At 48.1% G+C, this 26,014-nt stretch overlaps 4 protein-coding genes across 4 annotated transcripts; 1 reads left to right on the top strand and 3 right to left on the bottom strand.

Annotated features, from left to right (window-relative positions):
- Positions 1-885: 885 nt before the first annotated feature.
- PVX_090085 (phosphatidylinositol 3- and 4-kinase, putative) lies at positions 886-14,983 on the bottom strand (the record flags this gene model as incomplete). Its single annotated transcript, XM_001615059.1, has 6 exons — positions 886-1,018; positions 1,421-1,525; positions 1,631-1,754; positions 1,867-14,453; positions 14,630-14,751; positions 14,951-14,983. The coding sequence occupies 6 exons, from the start codon at positions 14,981-14,983 to the stop codon at positions 886-888; spliced, it is 13,104 nt and encodes a 4,367-aa protein (XP_001615109.1).
- A 2,361-nt stretch (positions 14,984-17,344) lies between these two features.
- PVX_090080 (ribosomal protein L7Ae-related protein, putative) lies at positions 17,345-18,589 on the top strand (the record flags this gene model as incomplete). Its single annotated transcript, XM_001615058.1, has 1 exon — positions 17,345-18,589. The coding sequence occupies exon 1, from the start codon at positions 17,936-17,938 to the stop codon at positions 18,587-18,589; it is 654 nt and encodes a 217-aa protein (XP_001615108.1). The 5' UTR covers positions 17,345-17,935.
- Positions 18,590-19,627: 1,038 nt separating this feature from the next.
- PVX_090075 (hypothetical protein, conserved) lies at positions 19,628-20,379 on the bottom strand (the record flags this gene model as incomplete). Its single annotated transcript, XM_001615057.1, has 2 exons — positions 19,628-19,651; positions 19,678-20,379. 2 exons carry the CDS (start codon positions 20,377-20,379, stop codon positions 19,628-19,630), a joined length of 726 nt encoding a protein of 241 aa, XP_001615107.1.
- Positions 20,380-21,814: 1,435 nt separating this feature from the next.
- PVX_090070 (ran binding protein 1, putative) lies at positions 21,815-25,094 on the bottom strand. The gene is made up of 3 exons (XM_001615056.1): positions 24,197-25,094; positions 23,630-23,814; positions 21,815-23,257 (listed from the first exon to the last, which is right to left on the bottom strand). The coding sequence occupies exons 2-3, from the start codon at positions 23,696-23,698 to the stop codon at positions 22,454-22,456; spliced, it is 873 nt and encodes a 290-aa protein (XP_001615106.1). The 5' UTR covers positions 23,699-23,814; positions 24,197-25,094; the 3' UTR covers positions 21,815-22,453.
- Between the last annotated feature and the right edge of the window lie 920 nt (positions 25,095-26,014).

Here is a 26,014-nt window from a genome sequence, read left to right as displayed (position 1 = left end):
CAGTGCACTTATCCGAGAAGAACCTTTTACACAACTCAGTGCAAACGTGTACGCAGTGGTGGGGGCGACCCAACGGGGGGACTCACCTGTCAGTTGAAGCGCACACGAAGTGTGCATATTATGTGCGTTCATGCCTACATATCCAGGTGCGTCCCCCCTCGGTTTCTCTTTTTTGTTTCATTTTTACTTTCCCATTTTGATCATCTCACTTTTTACTTCGTCTATCCCCCCTGCTGCGCTTTACTCAGTTTGGTTTAACTTTTTTTTTTTTTTTTTTTTTTCTCCCTTTTGTCTGTATTTGCCACCTTTTGAGAGGGTGCATAATGGCTTGTGGATTCCCCGCATGGTGTGTGCGAGGGCTGCAATTTTTCCATTTGGCATTCTCCCTCTGCCGGGGCAATTAACCTCTTCTTTTAATTACGTGTATGCAAAGGTGCGTACAATATTTTTTTTTCATACGTTGTGTGTACATATGCACGTGAGTAATTAAAATTTTGACTCTTTCCTCCCCTTGCACGTTTTTGTGCGTATGCACGTTCCTGTTGGGGGGGGTGTCCATTTGTTTTTTTTGCTACAGCTTTACGCCACGCACTTTACATGCCTATCATTATGTTCCAATTTTGCTTTCGCATACGCGTTCCTTTTTAAGAGACAAATAAAACAAAAAAAAAAAAAAAAAAAAAACACCGTACGGATGTACCAAAATTAACTTGGAAAATTTTGAAAAAGCTGATGGGGTGAAAGCAGCATCTGGCATGTGCTGTACGTACAGGTGAGGGTGGCACTTGGGGGGCGGGCGCCTCCTCCTTCCCCCATTGGTGACCATGACCAACCAACTTCTGCTCGCCTACCCCGCGTTACTACGAGTGGGCTACTCTCCAACGCTTACTGAATCCCCTGCTGGATGTTCTGAATGTAGTCGTACATAATCGTCGTGATGTTGTTGTACGCCTGGTGGATTTTGTTTATCATAAAAATGCTGGCGTCGTTATCGCTTTTGTTAAGTTTGAGGCGTTTCCTAAGGAGGAGGGGGGAGGGACAGGCAAAATTATGTAGGCGGGGCGGGGCAGCGATGGAGCGCCGTGCCGCGTAAGGCTGGCCCCTCTCAGTGCATTTTTTCACTCTGCAATTTTGCCTTTCCGCATTTTGCATTTTCGCATTTTGCCTTTCCGCATTTTGCATTTTCGCATTTTGCCTTTCCGCATTTTGCATTTTCGCATTTTCACATTTTCGCATTTTTCCATTTTTCCATTTTCCATTTTTCCATTTTTCCATTTTTCCATTTTTCCATTTTTCCATTTTCCATTTTTCCATTTTCCATTTTCCATTTTTCCATTTTCCATTTTTCCATTTTCCATTTTTCCATTTTCCATTTTTCCTTCTTTTTTTTCCTTTCCCCCTGCGCTGCTCAATCCCTCACCTGAGCTTCTCCACCGTGTTGTACTTAAAGCAGTTGATGTCCGAGTGGGAGAGACTCAGAATGGACGAAATGAGCCAGTCGCTCTTTTCCCTCAGCAGCAGGTACCTACGCGGTGCACGAAAAGAAAAAAAATAAATAAATAGATAGATAAATACACTGTGCATGCTTACATACGGAGTGAACGCTGCGCGGTGACGGGGCTTCCCTTACCCCTTGACGACCAGCTGAATGTAGGTGAAAATAAAATACTGCTTCTTCTGACTTTTGATGGTGAGCAGCATGATCATTTCTCTCGTCAACTTAAAGGGGGCCAGTTCGAAGTTTATGGAGATGCCTAAACGGGGGGGGGGCGAAGCACGCAAGCGGGGGTGTAATTGTGGGTATGCACACGCAGAGGCAGCCGCCAACAAGCCAACACCGCCAACACGCGAACGCCGCCACCCTACCCGGGTAAATATTCAAGATGTAGCCAAAGTCAATGTGGATAATATTTCCATAGTCGTCGAACAGCAAGTTGCCGTTGTGCCGGTCCTTCACTTGCAAAACAAAGGACAGGAGGGAGTAGGCGGCCAGGGAGCAGATGAAATTCTTCAAGGCGTAGATATACGTGTTGATGTGAGAAAACTTCAGGTGGTAAAATTTGATTATGTTTTTATACTTCCTTCCTATTTCATGTCTGCTTTTTGTATTTGCTAATACTTCTATAACTGCCCCGAAATTTTCGAATTTTTTTTTTTTTTTTTTTTTTTTTTTTTTGCTGGATGTTTCTACCCTTTTGGAGTTCCCGCTAGGGTGTTCGGGCACGTACGGAATTATGCTTCGCTCCAGGTGTGTTTCCCCCCGCAGAGGGGTGTTTAGATCGGCGCGGTCGGGGTTGCCTCGCGGGATGGTGCTGTTCTGCGAGGGGTCCCTTTTGATAGGGTTTCCCCCGGCGCGCTCTGTTTTGCTTCCTTCCCCTTTGGGGTGATCCTTTTTGCTCTTCCTCTTCCTGAAGAGGCGGAAGGAGAAGGAGAACTTGCGCCCATTCTGCGTCTTTCCCTCGTTCGCCCCATCCGCGGCGCCGCCCTCATTGCGGTCCCCCCCGGCTCCCCTCGCATGCACATTGCCATACTTATTCGTCACGATGTTGTACGGAAATAAATTATAAAACGATTTATAATCACTCAGGATGTGAATGAAAATGTGAATAATTTGTATAACGAGTTTGTCTTGCCTCACATCATCATTAACTTTGTATATGTAGGACACATCTTCGCAAATTCTGTTCGTTTTTGGGGGGGTGAAAAGGGAACTGTGTGGGGAAGGGAGGGTGCCACCACAACTGCTACCGTGGGTGTTTTTTTCTGGCAACTCGCCGCTTCTCTTTATGGAATCGACGCTGGCATGTTCGTAGGTGAGTGCGCTCCCCTTGTGTTGCTCACTCGATAGGTAGTGACCATGTGGCCTTTTTTGGGAACCACTCGTTGCAGCCTCCGGGGTGCTTCCCCCAAGGGGGGCGTCTCCTCCGCTGATGAGCAAGCTGCTATCGCTCGGCTTTGAGGGGGAGTCATATGTGGGTCCATTAACGGGAGCATCATCTGTGGGTCCATCCGCACCGCCACCCAAAATTGCCATCCTGACGCTGGGAAGGGACCACATGCGGGGGTGCGTTCGTTCTGCGCGCACGCGGTCCTCTGCCAAGGTCTCCCCCGCGTGACGACCCGGCATACTCCCAACTGCGGTTCCGCTCATGGTAGCACTCATCGCGCCACCCACCACGCGTACATCCCGCCTGCTTGTCTGGAAGGTCAGCAGAATGGGCGTCCTCGTGGCGGACATGAGGATCTTCACCTCATCGGAGACGCCCCAAACGACATTGCTGCTGGTGAGCAACTTCACCCTCTGCACATCCATACCGTTTAGCAAATTCTTAATTTCCATTTTTACAAAGTCCAGTTGAATATTCCTCTCCAACTGGGCCGCCCTCTGACTAGTGCAAAAAATATTGTTGTGAAATCGGCACGACTCCATCAGGGCCTTCCTACTCTTTTCCCCCAAATTATGAAATAATAATTTTTTAATGAGGAAGCATTTTAAGGACAAAACGTGGGGCTTCTTCACGTAACTTTGGTATTTAAAAAAGATAAAATTATTTATGTTGATGCCTTTTTGATTTTTGCCGCTAGTCATGCCAGTGCTGCTAATGCCGCCAATACCAGTTGTGGTGTCCCCGTGTTTGTCGCTTTTCCCTCCAGGGGGGAGGCTCCTTTTGCTCTTCTTGGGGAAGAGAAGCGCCAGCAGGGTTCTCACCAGGTTCGTCCTGCGGGCGAACACCTCCGCGTTGAACAGCACGCACTGGTGGTCCATCTGCTGCTCGTCTAGAGTGCTCACAATGTGTTGCTCGTCTAGAGTGCTTATAATGTGCTGCTCACCCAACGTGCTTATAATGTGCTGGCCACCCAACGTGCTTGCAAGGTGCGCTTCCCCCCTGGGCTCCCCATCCAGCAAGCACTCATTGTCAATGTAGGTGTGCAGGTTCAGGAAGAACTGGTAGAGGAAGCGGAAGGACTGGAGGGAGAAAAACAGGATGAAGAAAAAAACGCGGTTCCCCAGGTCGACCTTCAAGTACTCAAAAAGCTGCAAATAAATACAATTCGTGATGGAGCTCTTTTTGTACCAGTAGACCAAATTGCTGACGGCCACCGTTCTAAGGAAGAGACCATACTGCGGGTGGCAGTACAAAATTTTTATAATATCATTCAGGCTAAACTGATTGCAATGGAGGAATAACACATTCGAGATGGGCACGTAGGCCAGCTTGTTCTTTCTCAGCAGAAATAAATTATATTTATTCATCGTCAGTTTGTTGCTTATGCTCACTTGGATCAAGTACTGGTGGAGGGCATTCAGCAGGTCCCTATACCGATAGAGGCATAAGAAGTTGGCCATTTTGTGAATCCCATTATTTGCGAAATTGATGACCTTCACTATGAAGGCAGCGTACAGCTTGGGGTTGCTGTGCAGGTGCCTCTTAATATATTTCGCTACCATAAACAGGGAGTACTTATTAATATCGTCGTTCACTTCCCTCACGTCCTTCACTTCCACATTAAAGAGAGAATTATAAAAATGCAAATTTAGGTACACATATATATATTCTATTTTTTTAAATAGCTTGTAAAATGTAGACAAATTGTGCCTGTAGTAGTAGGAGTAAAGTGCCTTGAGCAACCCCCTGCCCACGTTTATCTTGTGGCCGCAGATTTCAAAGTGCCTCCTATAGCACACGTTGAAGTTCGAATGCAGGGAGGTGTAGCTGAATATGTTGCTGATGTAGCCACTGATTTTTTTCTCCTTATAATTATTGTTAAACGTTATGAATAGGTGTTTTATCCGATCGAGGTTTTCCTCCTCCAGGTCCCCAAGGTCCATTTGGAGCAGCCGATTCATGTTGCTCTTTTTGATGCTCCTGGATTTGTGCTTCACGAACAGGTTGTTTATTCGGACCGGTTCGCTTGAATGATAGGCAGTAGAAATGTTTCCCCTTTCGTGGGGGGTGCTCCCACGGGGGGAGGGGCCTCTATCCCTCCTTTTTCGCCCAAAGAAAAAACTGCGCAAGTTCCACTTGGCCTTCCCACGCGGCTTCTCCCCATCCGTATGCTCCTCGTCAATCCGGTACACCCCATCGTAGTGGTAAAGGGCGCTGCCGCTCGTCGATCTGATTGCTTCCCTGGGGGGTCCCTTTTTCGTCTTCCCCTTATCCCCCTTTTTCTCCCGCTTCTTCTCCCGCTTCTGCTTCTTCTTCCCCTTCTCCTTCTTCCTCTTCTTCTTCTTCATCCGGGCCAGCTTGGCCTTGTAGCTGTCCGACAGAATCTTGTAGTTTTGAAAGTAGTTAATCGGCGGCTCCTTAACTTTGCAGCTTTTTTTCGAAACGTTCTTGTCCGCGAACAGGTAGTTGTTTACGGACAGGTTCTTGGGGCTTTGGGGCGCTTCGTGCTTTTTCCTTCTCTTCAGGAAGAAGGCCATCCTGCTCACACTCTTCTTCTGCTTCTTCTGCTGCTGCTTCTGCTGCTGCTTCTTCTTCCTCCCGTTCCTGCTGCTGGCTTTGTTCTGCCCCCTCTTCGCCCTGCTCCCCCCGCTGCTGTCGCTGCTGCTCTCGGTGTCGCTATCGCTGCAGATGTGGCTTCCATTGCCTTTGCCGCTGCCCCCGCGGCTGCCCGCGCCCCGCTTCATTTTCTCCCCGCCGTAATTCACACGGGTGGCTTTGCACGCACCGACGTCCTCACCGCGACCTTCGCTGTCCCAAACGCAGTTCTCACCGCAATCCTCCTCAGGCACATCGCGCGTACTGAGGGAGCTGCCCCCATTGGCACTCGCCTGGTACGCGCTCCCCTCCGCGTCCCTCCTCTGCTTCCTCTCCGAAGTGGACGAGACGTTATTCCGATTGCTTCCCGAATGGTCCACATGCTCTCCATGTGGGTAACTATTCTTCTTCTTCGTCTCGCTATTTTCCAAGCACACGTATTTTATATTATTAAAAATGCACATATCTGTGAAGAGCTTACACTTATACAGGTTAATGTAGATACTCTCCGCCAGGTACAGAGTGCTCATTATGATGAAATCCAGGTTAAGGAGATGCCTCGTGTTGATGACAATTTCGTTTTTTACCTTGGAGCTATGCGCACCGCTGAGTTCCCTTTTCCTTCTGAACGGGGTGTAGGCAAAGAGGCAGAACCTCCTCTTCTTCATGTCCTTATATTTGCATTTCAGCTCGTACATATACATGAGGCAGTTATAGATAAGGTTGCAGATGTGGATGTACTTGTTTATGCACATGCAGCGCAGCTCCTCCTTCAGGTGGTAGTCGTAGAGCCTCCTCTTGTTTCCCTTCTGGTAGTTCAGCAGGTACTTGTACGCGTTCAGCAGCTCCACGTCCTTCTCCCGCGCCCTCCGCGAGCACAGCTCGTCCGTGTCGCGGTGTTGAAGGAGGTGGCTGTGTTGAAGGCGGTGACTCTGCTGCGCGTGGTGGCCTCCATCCCGAGTGCCACGCCCCCCACCCTCGTCGCAGTTTCCACCCTCCTGGGCATTCTCCTCATCGCTTTCATCAACCGCGTCGCCCTCCCCCCTCATGTTGGCGCCCCTCTTGGGGGTCCGCGAAGCGCTCATCAGGTTTCGCCCGCCCCAGTCGCTGTTGTTCCCCCCGCAGGAACTACACCTCGCATGCTCCTCCGATTCTGCAAAATCGTCACCAAAGGAGTAGCCATTTGCCGTTTTCTTCTTCAGCCGTTCCTTCCCCCCCGCTGCCTTTTTGTTGCCCATCCGGGCCACTTTATTTCTGAAATAGGAGAGGATCCCTCCGGCGCTACTACGCGTCTCATTCGCATTGTGATTATTGCGATTATCATTTGCCGTTTGGGTGCCCTTCTTACCTCGTCGCGATGTTTCATTTGTGTGTGCGGGGGTGGCTGCCTCCCTAGCGAGCTGGCTATCCTCCCTGTGGAGCTTCTCCCCCGAGGAATGGCCCCCCTTCTGTGCGTCAATCTGCTGGAAATGTTCATCCGTTGGATTTACTCCAAAATGAATTTCTTCCTCATCCGTTTTTATGCCCCTCTGCACATTGGCGTCATTCTCAAGGGGGCCTGCTCCACCTGCATGCTCCGCCGAAGTGGCCATCTTCTTATCCCCTTCACTTTTGTAAAACATTTCGAAATACCCCCCTTGGGGTTTCTTCCCTTCCCTGTTTGAGTCCATCACTGTGGGGGCGTTCTCTCCACTCCGTTCCACATCAACATGTGGGGGGTCTTCCCCATCACTGCCATTTGCGTGGTTAGCGGCCTTGCTTGGCTTCCTCTTTCCAGGGGGGCTCTCCCCGCAAACAACTCCGCTGCTGTGACCGCTAATAACTCCACTCGGAGGATCCCCCCTGGATGCCCCCCTCGGGGCGGTCTTCCCCTTCCGGCCGTGGCGCACCCGCGCCAAATCCACGGGGAGGGCGTTCCTGTCGTTGCAGCCAACAGAGTACTTATTCGCGCAGTTGACGCAGTAGATGTCCGGGAGAACGTTTTCAAAATTGTGGAAAAAAAAACTCAAAAATAAAATTCCCTTCTGGAGCAGTAGCTTGTTAAAATTAAAGATGTCACTGACGCACAGGGTGCCCACCTGGTTCCTCAAGCTGACCAAGTTGCTCTTCCTCTGCCGACACCTGCTCATCTCAAAAATGTACACATTAAAGAAGGAGAAGAAATTACGCATACTGCAATCGTAAAGGAAGTAGCTACATTTGTACTTGGCATACATATCGATTAGGAAGCTGTAGGTGTGGAAAAAGCTCGAGGTGTAATTGAAAATCCGGACGAGGGACAAAAACACGATGCATAGGAAATGGTAATTCATCTTGAGCGCTTTGAAATTATACAAATAAATGTTATTCATGCTCTGTATGTGTAGGCTGTCGTAGACATCCCTAATTTTTGCATTCGCGTGGAGGTAGCAATTAAGGAAAAGGGAAATGTTGGACAAGTCCTTAAAGCAATCCAACAGGTGGAAAATGCTCTTCATGCTGGTCTCAAAGTGCTCCCGCATGTGCTGCTTGGTCTTCTTCTTGAGCAGTTGCTTCACCTCTTTGAACGCGTCTCTGTAGATGTACTCGTCGTGCTCGCTCACGCTGCTGCAGCTTTGGTCGCGTTCGTCGATGCAGATGTCGCCGCTGCCTCCAAAGCAGGCAAACTTCTCATCGGGCACCTTCTTATAGTTGTGGAAGTACGAGTTGGCGCTGCGGTAGCAGCTGAGGTGGTAGAAGGTCTTCAGGTTCTGCAAGGCGTTCAGGCAGTTCGTCAGGCGATACATGTAGCCGTCCCTGAAAACGGCCTTCATCTCCCTCGCCAGGGAGAAGGAGCTATAATTTACGCTCAGAAGGGCCCGGCTGAAGAGGAGGCAAAACTCCAGGGTGACCACCAGGTAGTTACACAAATAGGGGATGTTTAAAAGGTAAATGTACAGAACTTTTTTCATTAGGTAATGTTTGTACTTCTCCAGCAGGCTGATCTTCCTCTGCACCATTTTGTTTTCCCCGAGATTTATACTGCCATACGTGAGCGACAAATAGTTCGTGAATAACAGCAGCAATAGGGTATTGTTAATGAGGGTGGTGTATCTCTCCAGGACGTACTTATGAGGCATGCCGCTTCTAAATAGGTTCCTTTGCATTTGTAGGTTGCTCTCTCTTATGTGCTCATTCACGTACCGCTTAACCATCTGCATGTCACTTTCGAGGAATTTCCTCTCCGTTTTGCTCAAACGAGAGAGTCTGCAGAGTCTGCAGCGTGCTTTCCGCTTCTCTTCCTCGTCGGACGCGCTCCCCTCCGTGGAATCCCCCCCCGCGCAGTCGCTGTGCTCCGCCGGGACAGCCGCTCCCCCCCCAAAGCGGTCCACCAGGTAATTCCCCACCGAGATGCACTTCGCAGTCATCTTGGCCAGCATCTTCACAAGCTTGTAGAAGACCAAAAAGTAATAATTGAAAAAGGCGTACTTGTAGTTATACACGCAGAGGATGGTGGAGAGCGTGTAAAGGACGTATACATATTTGTTCTTGATGCTGAGCTTGCACACGTTGGTGTTTCTCCCTATGGTGGTGCTTCTCCCCATGGTGGTGCTTCTCCCCATGGTGGTGCTTCTCCCCATGGTGGTGCTTCTCCCCATGGTGGTGCTTCTCCCCACGGTGGTACTTCTCCCTGCGGTGGTGCTTCTCCCTATGGTGCCGCTCCCCACAATGGTGTCAAAGTTAACGCTGTAGATGCTCTTAAACCGCTTGCCCTTCTTTCTGAAGATGTTATAATAAAAGTAGAAAAAGTAAAATTTGAAGTTCTTCTTAATAATTTTCGAAAATATATAAATGTAATTATTATTGAGCGTATCAACATTCAAGTTATTAATGTTGGTGGATAGGAAAACGCTAATCACAAAATTGATGACGTTCATGTACTCCTTGATGTGTTTCTTGTGGTAGAGCACCCGCCTGCTGATTCGAATGTCATACAGGTTGCAGATGAATGTGTTTCCTCCGCGGATTTTCTTTAGGACCTTGAAATAGTTCGCGTCGTTGTTGAGCGTCTCGCTCCGCATCGCGGGGCGGGCGCGCTTCGTCTGAAGCGGCGGGAGCGGTGGAAGCGGCTCCCCCGGGTGAAGTGCCTCCCCCGGCTCAGGCGACTGCCCCCGCTGCCGCGACTGCCGCGATTGCCGCGATTGCCGCGATTGTAGCGACTCATCACTGCTGTTCGCGAAGAACTCGCTAAACTCCTTGTTCGTCTCGAAGAAGTTGGAGTTGACTTTCCTCCTCCTGCGGCCCAGCATGCCGTAGTTTGCGCGCCCCCCGCTGCTCCCCATGGACAGGAGGCCGCTTATCGGGTGCAGCCCCTTCAAGGCCGCCCGTCCGCTGCGGCTCCTCTTGGGGGCGCTCCTCGCCCGGGGGGGCGACGCGTCTGGCAGCGAGGTGTGTGCTGGTGAACCGTGTGGTAGCGAGGCGTGTACTGGTGAACCGTCTGGGTGGTCTCCCCCCTTCAGTAGCTGCGGATGTGGCTGCCCCCCCTCGTCCTGCTCCCTATGGCGGTGCCTCTTGGCATACTTGTTCACGCAGAAAATGTAAAACTCATAGTAGAAATACGAGTAGAGGTTCAAAAAGAAGCTGCAGCAATTTAGCATCTTAAAAAAGAGGAGGTAATTTATGGTAATATACAAATTGACTTTATAAATGACCTTTATCATGCCGCTTTTCTTCTTATCCATAATATTTTTGAATTTTTTTTTTTCCTCGTAGACCATTTTGGAGAAGGCATAATCCAGACTGCTCTTTTCGAGGTTCTTCAAAAAGCAAAACAGAAACCCTCTGTCAAATAAAATGTTAAACTTTAATTTAAAAATCTGGTCGAAAATAAAATAAATATAATTCCGTATGATCTTATTGTAGCTCATTATGTTCATTTGCAAAAAGAATGTGCTGAAGATAACGATGTAGTCGTGAAACTCTCTCATGTCGTTTAGGAAAGTATACACTTTAAAATGAATTAATTTCTTTACATGTTTGTGAATGTACTTATTTCTGAAAATGGCTTTATCGAGCAGGAGGTACAGAGTGTAGAGGATGCCCTCCTTCCTCCTCATACTTTCTACGTAATGCATGATGAGGATGTATAACTTTTCCACGTCGCTGTTGGTTACCTCCACTTGACCACTGATCTCCGTTCGATCCTCCTTCACCGATTTTATAATTTCCATTTTACACACACTGTGTATGTTGCTCCTGTTTAAATATTTGATGCTCAGCACGGGGGTCAGCTCTGCGATTTTGCTCTTAATCAAATCTGCTTCACTCCCGGGGAGGTAATCCCTCTGGTAAATTTCGCAATAGAGCAAGGTGAAATATAGCTTGTAAAAATAAAGAGACAACATCGTTACGTATTTGTTGTACTTCCTCACGTCTTCGTACAGGTAGTGGAAGGTGTTGCTGAAGAGGTGTGCCTTCAGCCGGTCCATCGTGCCCGTCAGCACCTTCAGGGCTGCCCTGCGGCTGCTCGCTCGCTGCAGTAGGGGGTACTTACCCGGTGTGGGGGGCCTACCCGCTCCTACCCTCTTCATTTCCCGCATCACCTCTTCCTCCACTCGCGCGTACTCCTTGGCCACCCCTTGCAGCAAAGTTCTGCTCACTGAGTTACCCCGCACAGGGGAGGCCTGGCCTGCCCCGTCTCCCTCCTGCGAGGCGGGGTCGCTCCTGCCCACCTTTCGACCGAGCTCCGCCGTGTTCGCTAAGCAGTTCGGAGCTCCGCCGCCCCCTTCGATTGCGCCGCTTCCCGCTTCGATTGCCCCTCTTCCTTCTTTTATTGCTCCCCTTCCTGCTGCGCCTGCTCCACCACCAACCCGCAGCACATCCGCGTGCGGCAGCGGCCTCCGCTCCACGAACGAAATTAGCAACAGGAGGAGCGCCGAAATGTACTTGTATACGTGCACATGCGGCATTGCACTCTCGAAAGACTTCAGAATGAGCAGGAAGAAGCGACTCATGTGGTCACCAGCGTCGTTCCTGCAAACGCAGTAATTGTAATTTATAAACAAAAAATGCAGCAACGAATTTCCTTCTTTTTTTTTCCTCCTCTTGGGTCTCCAATGTCTGCATCCTTTACTGGCCAGAAAATCCTTAACGATGCTTTCACTTTTGCTTAGCCGTTTTACGTCGGTTTGCCCCAAGGGGCCCAGCGAGCGGACGGAAGCATCTCCCCCCGGGTGGACACACAGATCATTCGGGCCCGGCTTCATCTTCTTTATCTTCTCCTTTATGTTCAAGCTGATGTTAAAAATGACTTTCCTATTCAGCTGATTCTTCTTCAGTAAGAAGTACTCATTAATGCAGTCATTCAGATTGTGCAGAAATTTTAAATTAAATAAAAAGCTCAAGTAGTAATGCTCATTGTCAAAGTAGGAGGTTTTGTAATTTAAGATTTTCCTAAGGGAGGTGTAACTGGAGTAGCTGTGCTTCTTCTCTATGCTTGAAAGGACAAATGTTTTATTCGTGAAAAAGAAATTTTTTTTTTTTTTTTTTTTTTCACTGCCTTTTTTTTTGCTACTATACAAGTTAAACATTCGATTAAAGGACGCCACGTTCTCGATCAGGTGCCTCTTCTTCTTCGTCAGGTGGCTCCTCACAAACGAGCTGAAGTTATGCTTGAACAAGGGCTTATACGTAAACATATTGTTGCAGTAGTAGTGCAGTTTGTTTATGTATATGCCTAGGTAGTTGTTACAATTGCTCTCCACATCGTCTTGGGCTTTCCTTTTTTTTCTCTTTATCAGTTGGGATAGGAGGTGCTTCATCAGCAGCGGGAAGTAGGCCTTGGTGTAGACTTCTTCCCTTCCTCGGGCGGCTCCGCGGCTGCAGCGGGGGTGGCCCCTGCTGGGGAGGCACCCATTGGTGCTGCTCTGGTTGGTGCTACTTCTGTTGGTGTTACTTCTATTAGCGCTGCTCCCGTTAGTGTTGCTTCTATTGGTGCTACCCCCATTGGTGCTGCTTCTATTGGCGCTGCTTCCATTGGTGCTGCTCCTGCTGGCGCGGCTTGGCCGACCCAGTTCGTCCCTCACCTCTGCGCCGTCCGCCAAGTCGCTCGCGCTCCCAGACGGCAACCCCCCAGGGTGTGCTTCCCCCCCCAAATGGGCCCAATTCAACTTCACGTAGTTATTCACCAGGATGACAAAACTGTTCTTTTCGTTTACCACCAGATTGGCGCTGCTCAGGGGGGCTCTCCTTAAGCCACGGTCCCCCTGAACATCCAAAGCATCACTATGATCATACCCAAGTTGGGGGTCCTCATTCTGTTTGGTTCGTTCTGCCCCCTCCAAAGAGATCTCACGAGGGGAATTATCCTGCTGCCACCCGATGAGGGCAAATCCGTCTGCTTTCCCAGTATACTCCCCCACCACCGTTTGAAAAAATTTACTTAACTTCTTATCATTCCAAAGGAGGCACCTCAAAATGGTGAAGGCGTAGTGCCCCACCGATGAAGTCCCCATCACATTTCTCAACACCACGTTGAGGAAGAACACCGAAAGGTTTACAATGCGAGTGACCTCCATCTCTCCGATTTGAATACGCAGCATTTTTTTAACGAGGGGGAAATTGTTACCTCCCAAAATGGTTCGCACCTCATTTGGGGTTACACGCAGGAGGAGGATCACCACCGGGTATATTTCGTATAGGTGAAAAATGCAGCTGTTGAGCAGGTACATGTGGGGTGCATTGACAGTAGATGAGCTGCTGCTGAGTAGGTGTACGTGGGGCGCACTGACAGTAGATGAGCTGCCGAGCTCTCCCCTTCTCTCCCTCTTTTGCTTCTTATCAGTTCGATTGATTATGTAAAAAAGGGTGTTGCAGTAGTACTCGTAGAGGTAAAACACCCGGCCGTAGGTCATCATCTTCGCCATCACGGGGTTGCTCTTCCTCTCATCGGCTCCATTAACAATGAGGAACGCTTCTTCCATCGTCGACGTGGCCACCCTCCCGATCGTCTCGTGCAAATAGACGGTTAAGTAAATTCTGTCCTTCTTCACTAGGAGGATTTCCACCAACCGGAGGAGCTTCAGAAATACGAATTGGCTGACCGTTTTGCTGTGCATGAGGAGGATGCAGCTGTTCTCTCCATTTTGCTCATCATTTGTGGGGTTACTCCCCTCGGGGGGATTCGACTGGGAGGTTTCACTCCTCTTTAGCCTCATCAAAGGGGCATCTTCCCCCTGAGGGTGGAGCAGGTGACGCTCCACGGTGTTCCTCACCACACTGAGGAGGGTAACACTTGAGAAGGGGCTCTTCCGATTATTCAAAATGTACCTCTCGACGTGTTTCAAAACTTTGAGCTTCCTCATAGAGTCGCACACAAAGGAGAGGAAGTTCTGGTAATACACCAACAAGGCAGTGGCACCCTTGCCCTTCCTCCCCAAGTGGTGCACATATCTACTCATAAAAACCTCACACACGTGATACACAAAATCGTAAAAACAAACAAACAATTTTTCCCCCTTAAAATTCTCTCCTATATTACCAAAAAAAAAAATAATTAAAAAAATGAACTTGGAAATGATGTATAACTGTTCTTCATTTAAAACTTCATAAATTTTGTGCTTGTAAATGTTAATTAGGAAGGTTAATAATATTTTCAAATGATTAAGCGTTAGCAATTTTTGGAGCTCATTTTCCTTTTTCTGCAGTAAAAATTTCTGTAGCGTCACAAATGTGCGTACGTGTATGTGCTGGATGAACAGCTCAAGGGAGGTATCCCCTTTGTGCTTTATACTGAGCGATAAGAAGTAGGAGACGTGAGTGATGATGTAACTAAACAGAAGATTCAACTTGCTCAATTGGAGAGAAAATTGCAATTCGGATTCCTTCGCATGGGGGGGTCCTCCCTCCTTCTGTTCTTTCCTCCCTGCGGATGCTCTTCTTTGGAACACTTCCCCGAGGTGGCCTTCGAGCGACGGGAGCAGACTCAGGTACAGCGCCAGCAGGTTGTTGCGTCTGCAGGGGGGGGGAACAAAAGCGTTGTTTGGAACATTTATATGGGCACTTCTACACACGTCTACACAGTTATGCACACTTCTATACACTTCTACACATTTATGCACACTTTTATACACTTCTACACACTGCTGGCGGGTCTCCTTCCCCTCTTGGGGCACCCACTCGGCGCGTACCCCAGGTGCCTCTCCTCCAGGGAGTTACACAGGTAAAAAATCAGAGCCGTCTTCTTCCTTCCGCCCATCCCGCAGCGGACCACATACTTAAATACGTTCTCTATGTTGACATCCTTCAGGGCCTGCCACGCGTGGGAAAAAAAAAAAAAAAAAAAAAAAAAAGGTAAAAATAAGTTACACTGTTGTGACACCCTGGAGGGAGGAACCCCCTAATGGGAACACATCACTCGCAATAACCGCTTCGCTACATAATCATCAGCGTAGGAAGACCCCATGTGTAAACCCAAGTTGTCTCATTTTTCTACTCAACGTGCATATTACTCTGTGTCTTTCCTCCAGTTTGTGCTTCCCCATGATGGGATGGTCTCCAATGTGTTCGCTCCTTCGTGGAGAAGTGCAACACAGGGAGGAGGGCTCTGCTTCCTTTCTTCCTACTTCGTCATCCAGTCGGACGAATTGACAAACACAAAAAAAAAGAGAAAGGGGGGGGAGCAACACACACAAAAAAAATTATCAGGAACAAACAAAAAAAAAATAAAGTAAATAAAATAGCGTTAAATAAAATAGCGTTAAATAAAATAGCGTTAAATAAAATAGCGTTAAATAAAATAGCGTTAAATAAAATAGCGTTAAATAAAATAGCGTTAAATAAAATAACGTTAAATAAAATAGCGTTGAATAGACGAACGAACAAACGACTGGCTCATCAAATGGCGCGCGAGAGTTCCTCAGGCGACGGCAAACAAAGCGGTGAGGCGGACCGCGGCAAAGTGACAAAATTGCAAAGTCGCAAGTTAACCAAAAGGGTCAGACGGAAACGCGCGAAGGGGCGTCACACAAAGGTGGGCAGGCGGGGCCCATCGGGGTGGCAAACTCAGAACGGAAAAAAAATCCAGCGTGTGCACATATATCTACAACTATCTCTCTATATATATATTCATACACACACCTATGCACACGCGGTGGGGGGCAAGCGCTCACCCGCGAGGGGGACGGGCGAGCCAGCGAAGCATGACCGCACAAACGTAATAGCATAATCGCGTAATCGCGTAATCGTGTAATCATATAGCTTATCGAAAGGTAACACTAAGGACCCCTCGACAGATTAACAAAAAAGAACTGTCTTATGTAAAAGTGGCAACCCATTTACGGATAACAACAACGCGGCTGCAACGTCTTCACAAAAAAAAAAAAAAAAAAGTTGGCCAGCTGCAAAAAAAAAAATGGCTGTTTATGTGCCTACTTCTTCAGTTATTAGCTGGGTATTTTCCTTTTATCTTCCACATAAAACTGCTTTGTCTCCTTTTCATTTTTTCCTCCTATGGTAGTTACCCACCGGGTGATACAACGTGGCAGTGAACAGATCCGCGCGTGGGTATGCATGTAAACAAACCCACACATGTGCAAATGGCCATTTGACGACAGCTGCGTCCACCGATGTTGCTTTCCACCCGTGTGTTCAAATGAGTACGAGCGGGCACACACACACACACAAACACAACGGATGAAGTAACCCTCCTTCCTTATCTTCTTTTTCTTCCTTTCTGTACTTCTATTTTTTTTCTATTTCTCTTTGATATAATTTGCCAAATTGTAAAAAAAAAAAAAAAAGTTGATACCGCTTGGCTAAAGCATTTTTGTCATTTTCCCTCCTCCAGTTGATTCTCAAACTTTACCCCTGCACGTAAGGGCTGCTTTCCACTAAGCTGGTTGCACGTGGCAACTTCTGCAGCATTCGCGCGGGGGCATAGGGAGGTGCCTGCACGTGCGTATAGGCATACGTGCAGGCGTGGTACATATGTATGCCCTGTTGGGCCCCACGCCAAGCACATGACATGCATAAAGTACGCACAAAAGGGGCGCGAAGAACGCGGGAAGTTTGCGGGAATTATGCAAATTGGCGGGTTTCAAATTTTCTTCATTTCGGTGGCGTAAACTGGAGGGGGGAAAAAAAACAAAACGCTCTGCTCTGTGCACGTTTTTGTTCTTTACCTGTTGGGGCGCATTTGTCAATTGCGAGGAAAGGCAAAATGGCCCAAGGGGGAGAAAAAAACGAACGATATCATCGCTATATTTTTATTTATTTTTTTTTTTTTTCCTTTTTTTTTACTTCTTTTCCGTTGCGAGCTGTCATTTATTTTTTCGCGTACGTGTATGCATACGCGCGCATCCCCCCTTGTGTCACTTTTTTTCCCCTCCCTTTTTTTTGTGGCGGGCGCGTAAACTATTTCCCACCCCACCCCGCGTGTATGTATGCAGCTAAGCTATATATATACATATGGGCATACATTTACGTATTCATTTATGTGGATGCATTTTTTACGAACTTTTTCCCCCGAGTGGGCAGCTTTTCCCCCCAGTTGCAGCTGCAAACTCGTCGCATTTTTTCCTAAACAGCATGCAGTGTCCGTCCTTTGGGTGACCGCCAAGTTGCTGTCGCCCTCGCGCCATCGTTACGTTTAAAAGGGTTACGCTTTTTTTCTGATCACCGCCTCAATTTTCCCCCTTTGCAGAACTGCCGTAAGTTGCTCCGTTGTGGGGGGCCTCGCCGCGTCGTTACGCAGTGGGTGAATCAGAGGTTGCTCTGTACATTACATTATGTATGCATGTATGTATGTTTTTTTTTTTTTTTTTTCCGCGCGACCGCATCCCCTAGGCAGCATTCCTTATGTTGTACCTTCCCCAGCGCGCGAACAAAACCTTTTCGCGCTTTTTGAGGCAACCGCCAATCGGATGGCATATGCCCCATTGTGCCAACGCGTAGGCAATTACGTACTTGCAGAAAGGCGCAAGCGATAAGTGTTTTTTGCTTCCAAATTTTTTTTTACTTCTTTTATTTAAACCCGTTTTTTTTGGGGGGAACCCCTACATTAAGTGAAGCAGCGGTTTGTTACGGGCGGTCCCCTGCAGATCATCCCATTCTGCTAAAGCGGCAAATGGGGATAATACCCGCATATTGGTGATCGAACGGGTGAGGGGACGACGTGACATTGTTGGGCCGCGGCGCCACTCTCCTCAAACCTCAAACGCGACGTGTTTGCTTCCCCCATTTTACGCATCACACGACGGGCTTCCAACCGAGGCGACCTCGCATGCGTGAGCACAGAAGTATATACACATACCCATAAGCAGAGGTAAATACGTATACACATACATACGTGAATATACCCAACGTGGAAGGCCTTTTCCCAGAACTCCCCCCCCGTCGGCAGTTCGAAGTCCCAACGTAGCACTGAGGAAGCAGCGCGGAAGGCACACCGAGTAGGACCAACCACGCAACAGCGTTTGCCCATCCGCTACGCCAAAATGTCCGAAGGAGACCACAGCGACAAGGAGAGTTTAGCGGAGGAGCGCCTGGAGGAGGGGCAGCAGGACGAAAGGGAAGGCAAGCCGAAAAGGAGCTACGACAAACTGGTGGAAGAATTAAAAATCGAAAACAGCAACTCGTACATCTCAAAAATTAGCGAGCCATTATTAAAAAAAAAATATTTTAAGTATTTTCTTAAAATAATGGATTATGCGTATTATGCCAAAGTAACAGCCATGCATATTATAAAAACAAATGAGCAGATAGAGGAGCGAAAGAAAAAAATTTTGAAAAACAAATTCGTCGTTATAGGGCTAACCCAAGTTGTTAAAGCTATTAGGAAAGGACTCGAAGGCATTGTTTTTTTGGCCATCGATGTATTTCCAATTGATATTATATGCCACATGCCCGTTTTCTGTGAAGAGCATAGGATACCTTACACCTTCGTCACAACAAAGAATAAGTTGGCGCGTGTGTGCAAACTGAAACGATCAGTCACCTGCTTGTTCCTCCCCAAACCTGGCATCGACATCGACCACTTTGAGAGTGCCGTCAACGAGTTTAGCGGTAAGAAGAAGATTAGCAACTACGCCAAGCTGTACGAGAAGATGCTCTCCGCTGTGAAGAAGAACCATCCGTTCTTTCAGTCGTAGGGGGTGTATTTGGTAAGAGGAGACACTACCGCTTTGCGGCTCTTTGCGGTTCTTTGCGGTTCTTTGCGCTTCTTTGCTGCATTTTTCCGCGCCCTTTTTAACCGCTCCGTCGGGCGTCGCCGCTAAAGGAGTTAGCTCCCCATTTTTAGCATTTTCCTAATTTGACGATAGCTTATTTGCACAACCCATTTGCACGACGTTATTGTTTGCCCTCTTCGCGGCGGCCTCTTTTTTTTTTTCTTTTTTTTGTGCGTAATTCAACCGCTTAACCCTAACGTGTGCTAAGTGTTGAGGGGTTTTACCTTACCGTCGTGCGGCCCACTCAGGGGGCCTCGCTGTGTTTGCAGCGTTTGCCACGTCTGCCTTACGCGCCACACGCATCTCCCCAATCGTAAATGATACCTTCACACGGGGGAGTTTTTAAAAATGGAGAAATTATCAAATTGTTGAAAAGTTTAATCTGAAAAGGGGTGCCAGTTGGGGCGAATCTTCACGACCGACTCAGCGCGCTTCCGCGCGGATGCGGGGAGCATTTCACCCGGTGCCGACGCGTGAATGGAGAAGAGACAAGTGGGAGGGAACCTCCACTTTGGATGAAGACGCCTCTTTTTCCGCTTCTCCAGGGAGCGAAGTGGCAACGCCGTTTGGGCGTTTCCGTTTGCATTCGCGGGGTCATTTGTAGGGGGGTTTCCTACAGCTCCAGCAAGCCGTTATATCCCCCCCCGGTGGAGGTATCCACAAAAGCATATCCACACATGCATACACATTTACACGCTCTTGTGTGCATTTCCTTCAGCGAATGGCTAGCTGAGCAGAAAGGCGATCGCGAGCAGGACGAGCACGCTGCAGAAGCTGCGCGAGTCGGACGACTTCGCCCCGTCGTCGGTGTGAGAGTGCGCCTTACGAACGTTCCCATCGTTTGGGGGACCCCCGTTTGGGAGACCCCCGTTTGGGAAACCCCCATTTGGAAGACCCCCATTTGGAAGGCCCCCATTAGGAAGCCCCCCATTTTGGAGTTCCCCACTCGCGGGCTCACTACTAACTTGCGGAGCGTCCCTCCTGCTAAACTTCTCCAAGTAGTTGAGGACTTGAAAGCTGCCGTCGCGTCCCTCGCTGGCCAAGCTGTCCGACGTGGAGGGGAGGAAGTAGAGCCAATTTTCGGAAAATATTTCATTCTGTTCCTTTTGCAACTTTTTAATTTCGTTTATATTTTCAATTTCTTCCGTCAGGGTTTCATTTAACGAGGCGATGTTGTTCAGCAGCTGCGTTTTAATGTCCTTCAATTTGCTCGTCTTTTCCGTTATATTTTTTACAGACTGGAGCCAGGTGTGAATATCATTTTGTAATTTTTTTGAATTATCCTCCAGTAGGTTAATTTCGTCGTAGCTTTTTTTTTCTTTATTTAATTTCTCGTTGTTTTTTATTTCGTTTTGCACATATTTGGCCAGACTCTCTTCACTCGTTTGGTCCCCCCCAGTATGGGTATCCCCCAGTGCGCCATCATTACTGTGTACACTTTCGCCTCCACTTGGTTTTACCTGACCGTATGTATTTCGATCTTTGCTTTTTAAACTTTTATGTAGCATTTTTAGCTGGTCCATATGCTCCTTGAGCTCCTTCCTATGATCACCATTTTCCATCCCTCCTGTGTGCACTTCTTCGTGGTGCTTAATTTGTACCTCTGATGTTTTGTAGGACATTTGCTTGTTCCCTGCCAGGGTGTCCTGCTCCTTCCCCCCATCATCCTTTGGGGCCTTCACCTCAGGGGTGAACAAATAATCGTACAGCATATTCCCCTTGCCACTTACATTTAATTCGTTGCATTTGGCTGGGCAGCTCTGGAAGAGGGTTTTTATTACCAAAAAGCACGAGAGGCAGAAGAAAACATTCATCATATGTGTGCACAGGTAGGCGGGATGCCAAAAGATTGGGAAAAAAAAACACAGCGGGGATGAAGAAAAAAAAAAAAAAAAAAAAAACAGAGACGGGGTCAAGATACAGCCCTACAAATGCACACACTCGTGGTTTGCAAAGGAGAGGAGTCCTCCCCGTCCGGCGCCGCAGTCGAGGAAAATACAGCAAGGTAAAGCATTCACGGGTGCGGAAGTTCACTCACTCAGCCGCACATCGCAACGATCACCTGCCGCAAATCGCAACGCTCACTCTGCCGCAAATCGCAACGATCACTCTGCCGCACATTGCAACACTCAGTTTCCGTTCTGTTGCAAACGGCCACCTTTCCGCTTGTCTATACGTGTGCAACATGCGTGTGTGTTTTGCGCGTGTGCCTCTCCATGCACATGAGCGATTTTTTTTTTTTTCTTTTTTCGTTACGTCTTTTTTTAAAGATGCGTTTCCCCCCTTCATGTTATTCACCCTATTTTAAAAAGGCAGATTAATCGGGCTGCAATTTTCTTTTGCACGAGGTGCCCTTCTCAGCGCATTTGCCTTCACGCGGGTGGCGAAATGGGCGTAGCCGATACGTCGTTTTGCACATGCGGGGGGAAAAAGAAGCAGTAAATTGAAGTCACCCTTTGGGGAAAGGTTTTTTTTTTTTTTTTCTTTTAATTTCGCGTGAAGGGAAAGTCCACCCTCACTCATGCGTGTTGCCTTCGTTCCTCCTATTGCATATACGTCCATGTGATCACGAATGTACCACAGCATGTTCGCACATATGTGAAGTCTACCCCTCGTTCGCTTTGCACTTGCATGCAGGTACTCCCGCATGGCAGTAACAACTCTATCAGGAAGGGGGTACGCAAAAGACGCTTCACAAACGCATTCACGGCGCTTCCAACGTGTTCACCGTCATATGTGCCACGTTAGTGACTACGCCGCCTCATATCTCACGAGAAGCTTTCCAAAAAATGGAGTCCCCCCAGCAGTGCATCCTCTTCGCGACGCACACATGGGGGCCCCCTTAAAGGTAAAATGGCATTTATGCGCTTAACAAAGTTTGGCACATGGCACATGCAGGTGTAGGCCTAAGTTGTTGTGTAAAAGGTGACATTTGAAAAGGGATACGCAGATGAGTACGCGCAATGGGGGGGATTCCCATAAACACGCAATTACACGCAGTTACACGTAGTTACACGCACGTATGCATCGCTCAGAAAGGTGTGCAGATGGAGCTATAAAATTATAGACTTAAAAAGAAGGTGTCTGCCTACACACATGCGTAAGGGTGTGTACATTTTTTCGAAATGGGCCGCAGCTTTCCCCTGGCAGGTGTACAAAAATGAGTGTGCTTGGTTTGAAAAATGGCGTGCGCCGCGCGCTGTTATGGGAAGGAGCCTCTCGGCATTCGCGGCATTTGCGACATTCGCGGCATTTTGCGACATTCTGCTGCATTTGCGGCATCTTTCGACATGTTGCCGCCTCTTTCGGCATACGATTGCACATGTTGGCAGTTTATCCCACTCGTTCATCCCTGCCGACCTTCAGTCGCGCAGGACGGCTGCTCGATTCTCCAGTACAAAAAAAATATATACAAGGGTGTATATATGCTTTTAAAAAACTTGGTGGGGGGAAACACACACGTGCACGCACGGGCGCACAAGCGCCTACATAATATATGCCTACATGCATGCCTACATACATACATGAGCACGCCGCGCGCGGTGGGACGACCTGTTGTGGCACAAGCAGACCTGCCGCCCTTTAAAAGTGCAAAAGTTTTATGTATTCACTTGGGGGAACTCCCCACGCGGGGGAGAGGGGCCACGTCTGCGTTGCGTGTGTTCTTCGATGTCGTCAGCAAGGCGTAAGGGGTATATGCACTCAAGCGTCTGCAGGGGGGACAGCAGCTTCCACATGCGAACATAAGCCACCGCTGCACCCGCGCGGAGGACAAACCCACTCGAGTCAGTTTTCTCGCTTGATGTTCTCTTCCTCCTCCTCCTTCTTCTTCTCCTTCTCCTTCTCCTGCTCCCCGCTTTTGGAATCTTCCTTCGACTTTTCCTCCCCCTTCTCTTCCTCCTTCTGCTCTTCCTTTGTGTCCTCCTTTTTTTCCTCCTCCTTTTTCTCTTCCTTTTTGTCCTCCTTCTTCTCCTCTTCCTTTTTCACTTCCTCTTTCTCCTCCTTTTTCACTTCCTCTTTTTCCTCCTTTTTCACTTCCTCTTTTTCCTCCTTTTTCTCCTCCTCTTTCTCTTCCTTTTTCTCCTCCTTTTTCTCCTCCTCCTTTTCCTTTTTCTCCTCCTCCTTCTTCTCCTCCTTTTTCACTTCCTCCTTCTCCTCCGCGACCTTCCCCTTGAGCTGCCCATTATCATCGAGCAGCTTCAAATTCACTTGGCCCGCCTCATCAAACTTCTGCTTGAACAGCTTGGCCGCCTCCGCCGTGTTGAATTTTAGGGCGAACTGCTCAATTTTGGGTTCCTCCGCAAAATCCTTGACGGTCCAAGCGTAGATCTTTTCACTTCCTGCGTTGGGCACGAGTTTGCAGTAGGACTTATTGGGGTAGATGTAGTGGTTTGCCACAACCTTTAGTGTTTTCTCCTGCCTTAAAAGAAACCTGATGATTCCTTTTTTCTTGTGTAACAACAGTTTGGATTCCCCTAGTCCTCTTTCCTTCCACTCGCCTTCTACCCACCTGTACAATTTGGACCTCCCTGACCAGAACAGGCTTTCATCTTCTTCACCCGTCCGTATCTCCACCTCTTTCAGTTCGATCTGCACAGGGGGAGGGAAAAAAGATGAGTACACGGTGCACACAAAAGGGAAAATATACATGTAAAGGGAAATGGCCTCTTCTTCATGTATACACACAGGTGAGTAGAAGCGGCGGGGAGGGAGCACACAGATTGACCAAAAAAAAAAAAGGCAGATGCGGGTCAAAATCGGGGAGGCGTATACAGAGTAGTGGCAAGCGCATAGGCAGCGATAAAAATCTTCTGCCTCGCATACCGCCATGTAGAAGCAAACAAGTGGTAGGAGGTGTACGTTCTCAATTGACCCAGTTGCGCTTTCGTCACGGTATGTTCAAGCAAACAAATATGCTCATCTTCTTCTTCTTTTTTTTTTTTTTTTTTTTTTTTTTCCTACCTTTGGAGTGTTCCAATTTCCAGTGGTGACTTCCTCCTCGGGATTGTAATCGTTCTTGTCATCTTCCATGGTTAAAGAAGAAATCTTCGCGTGATTAACAAAATGGGGAAAAGGGGAGTTGACGGGCGGCTTAAAGAATGGCCAACGGATTTCGTTCACAACACGAAGCGTTCCTGTATGCTCTTCTATCAGGCTTTACAATGCATGTACATAAAATTGTAAGTGCTTATTAAGCAGGGACGACGCAGGGGCGATGTAGGGACGACGTAGGAACGAAACAGGAACGAAGCAGCAACGAAGCAGCAACGAAGCAGCAACGAAGCAGCAACGAAGCAGCAACGAAGCAGCAACGAAGCAGCAACGAAGCAGCAACGAAGCAGCAACGAAGCAGCAACGAAGCAGCAACGAAGCAGCAACGAAGCAGTAACGAAGCAGTAACGACGTAGGGTCGAAGCAGGAGCGTAGTTTGCTTAATATACGTTTGGGGGAGGGGGGTAAACGAATAATGCTCTCTCTCAAGCACGCACTTTTTTCTGTTTTTTTTTTTTTTTTTTTTTTTGTGCTTACTTTTTAAGCTATGCGACAGAGGGTAGGGGGGGGGGATGGCTCCTTGAACACGCCAAAGTATGTGGGCAGGCACTTCGATGAACAAACCAAAGGGGGCGAGCTGTGAGCTATGCTCTCCTTTGCAGTTATGTTTTACGAACAAAAGGAGCACACGACGTGGGTAGCAGCGCGCTTATGCACGTATGTACAGCCTATTATTCAAGCGCAAAAAAAAAAAAAAGGGATGGATGCATTATGGGCAAATGGGGGGCAAATACATGTGGGGAGATGCTGCGATGATGAATGATGGGCTTCTTTTCGAAAAATGCTTCTTCCTCTTTGCAGTTTTTTTTTTTTTTATTTTCGTCGTATTTTTTGAAGTATTTTTTTATTTGCTAATATTTTCACATTCCCGAGTTGTGAAAATGGTGAGTGGAGAAAATGCATTCGCTTCTACCCGTAACAACATGGCGCAACTTTTGGCTCCTGCGCTTTGCTAATTTTTTTGGCATCCAAAAGGGTTTCCAAGTGAGCACGCACAAATGTATGTGCATTACATGTGCATATGTATGTGCATATATATCCGCACTCGTGTATGTATATCATTTTCGGCGGTGGTTCCTGGCGGGGACCATGCCACGGGCTACATACATGTAGCGCCGCACATGTACAAGGCACGCATACGTGCAGGTATATATATACGTACACGCATACCTTTACACGTATGCACATCCAGCCGCGCAACTGGAGTTCTTTGCAGGGCTTGCTGTGACGCGCCCCAAATGGAAAAAAAAAGGAACCGGCTGCCAACCAGGAAGCCATCACGTATGCATTTATGTGCCCACGTATCGGCGTGCTCACGAATGTATGCCCCTTTCAAGTGGCATGTATTTATATATTACCCCCCTGTGATGGTGCCAAAAAATTTCCCTACTTTTTTTTTTTCGCCCCGTGGCAAATCCCTTAGGGTGTTATTACCCTTCCCCCATATGAAGAATGTAGAGGGGGGAAGCTGTGCAAACGCCGCAGTTGCGGTTAAGCGGGAAGAATAGCTGAGCCACATTTGTGCAGCCCATTTGGGGCCCTCTGATTCGGCATCACCCCATTTTATCATTTCGCTTCTTTTCGTTTCTTTTTTTTCTCATCTGCCACGGCATCGATCTCTGATAGTGGGCGCAAGGAACCCTCCACGTTTTTAACATTCCCATTTTGAAGGAACGGCTTTTTCTGCTTCGTTCACTTGGTTCTTTTTCGCAACTCTGGCAGTATCACGGTGTAGGGGGAACGAAACGGTGGTGCACGTGTAACTTCACGTTAGAGGCATGCTGCTACATTTTTTCCGCCGCTTAAATTGCGATAGATGCAAGGCAGCTCAATTATTACTCCCCTATTAAGTCAGCCCCCCTACGCGGTTTACGTGCACATGTCAGGAGCCATATAAACGAACGCATTACGGTTTGTATGGCCACGAAATAAAAAGGGGTATTCCGAAGTGATAAGCGGTACGCGTGTGTGTGTGTTTATAAAGTGCCCTTGCACGTTAGTGGGCTGAGGAGACCAGGCTTCCTTCCAACATGATATTTTCCAACCCATTTTTACACTTCACACATTTAGCGATTAATTGGACTTCCCCGCACCTTGAACTTGTTCAATGGGGAATAATTTCTGAGTGGTAAAGATAGGAGGAGGGAAACGCTTTGTTCGTTATCTCGCCAGTGCGTCGTACACACAGCTCGCGTTCCACCGGTTGGCGGTTTTAATTTCCTTTTTTTTCTTTTTTTTCGCTTCCGCTTGAACGTAAACAAGTGGAGGTGAACGGGGATATTCCCCTCGAGCATC

This window comes from Plasmodium vivax, chromosome 5 (assembly GCF_000002415.2).
Source record: "Plasmodium vivax chromosome 5, whole genome shotgun sequence".
Lineage (NCBI taxonomy): Eukaryota > Apicomplexa > Aconoidasida > Haemosporida > Plasmodiidae > Plasmodium > Plasmodium vivax.
Note: the sequence above shows the minus strand (reverse complement) of the source record. Positions and strands in the feature narration are given on the sequence as shown.

Excerpts from the sequence above, each read along its gene's own strand:
- PVX_090070 (XM_001615056.1), bottom strand. The coding sequence starts at position 23,698 with ATGGAAGATGACAAGAACGATTACAATCCCGAGGAGGAAGTCACCACT. Across the intron at positions 23,258-23,629 it reads GAAATTGGAACACTCCAAAG|ATCGAACTGAAAGAGGTGGA; the intron begins GTAGGAAAAAAA and ends CCCCCTGTGCAG.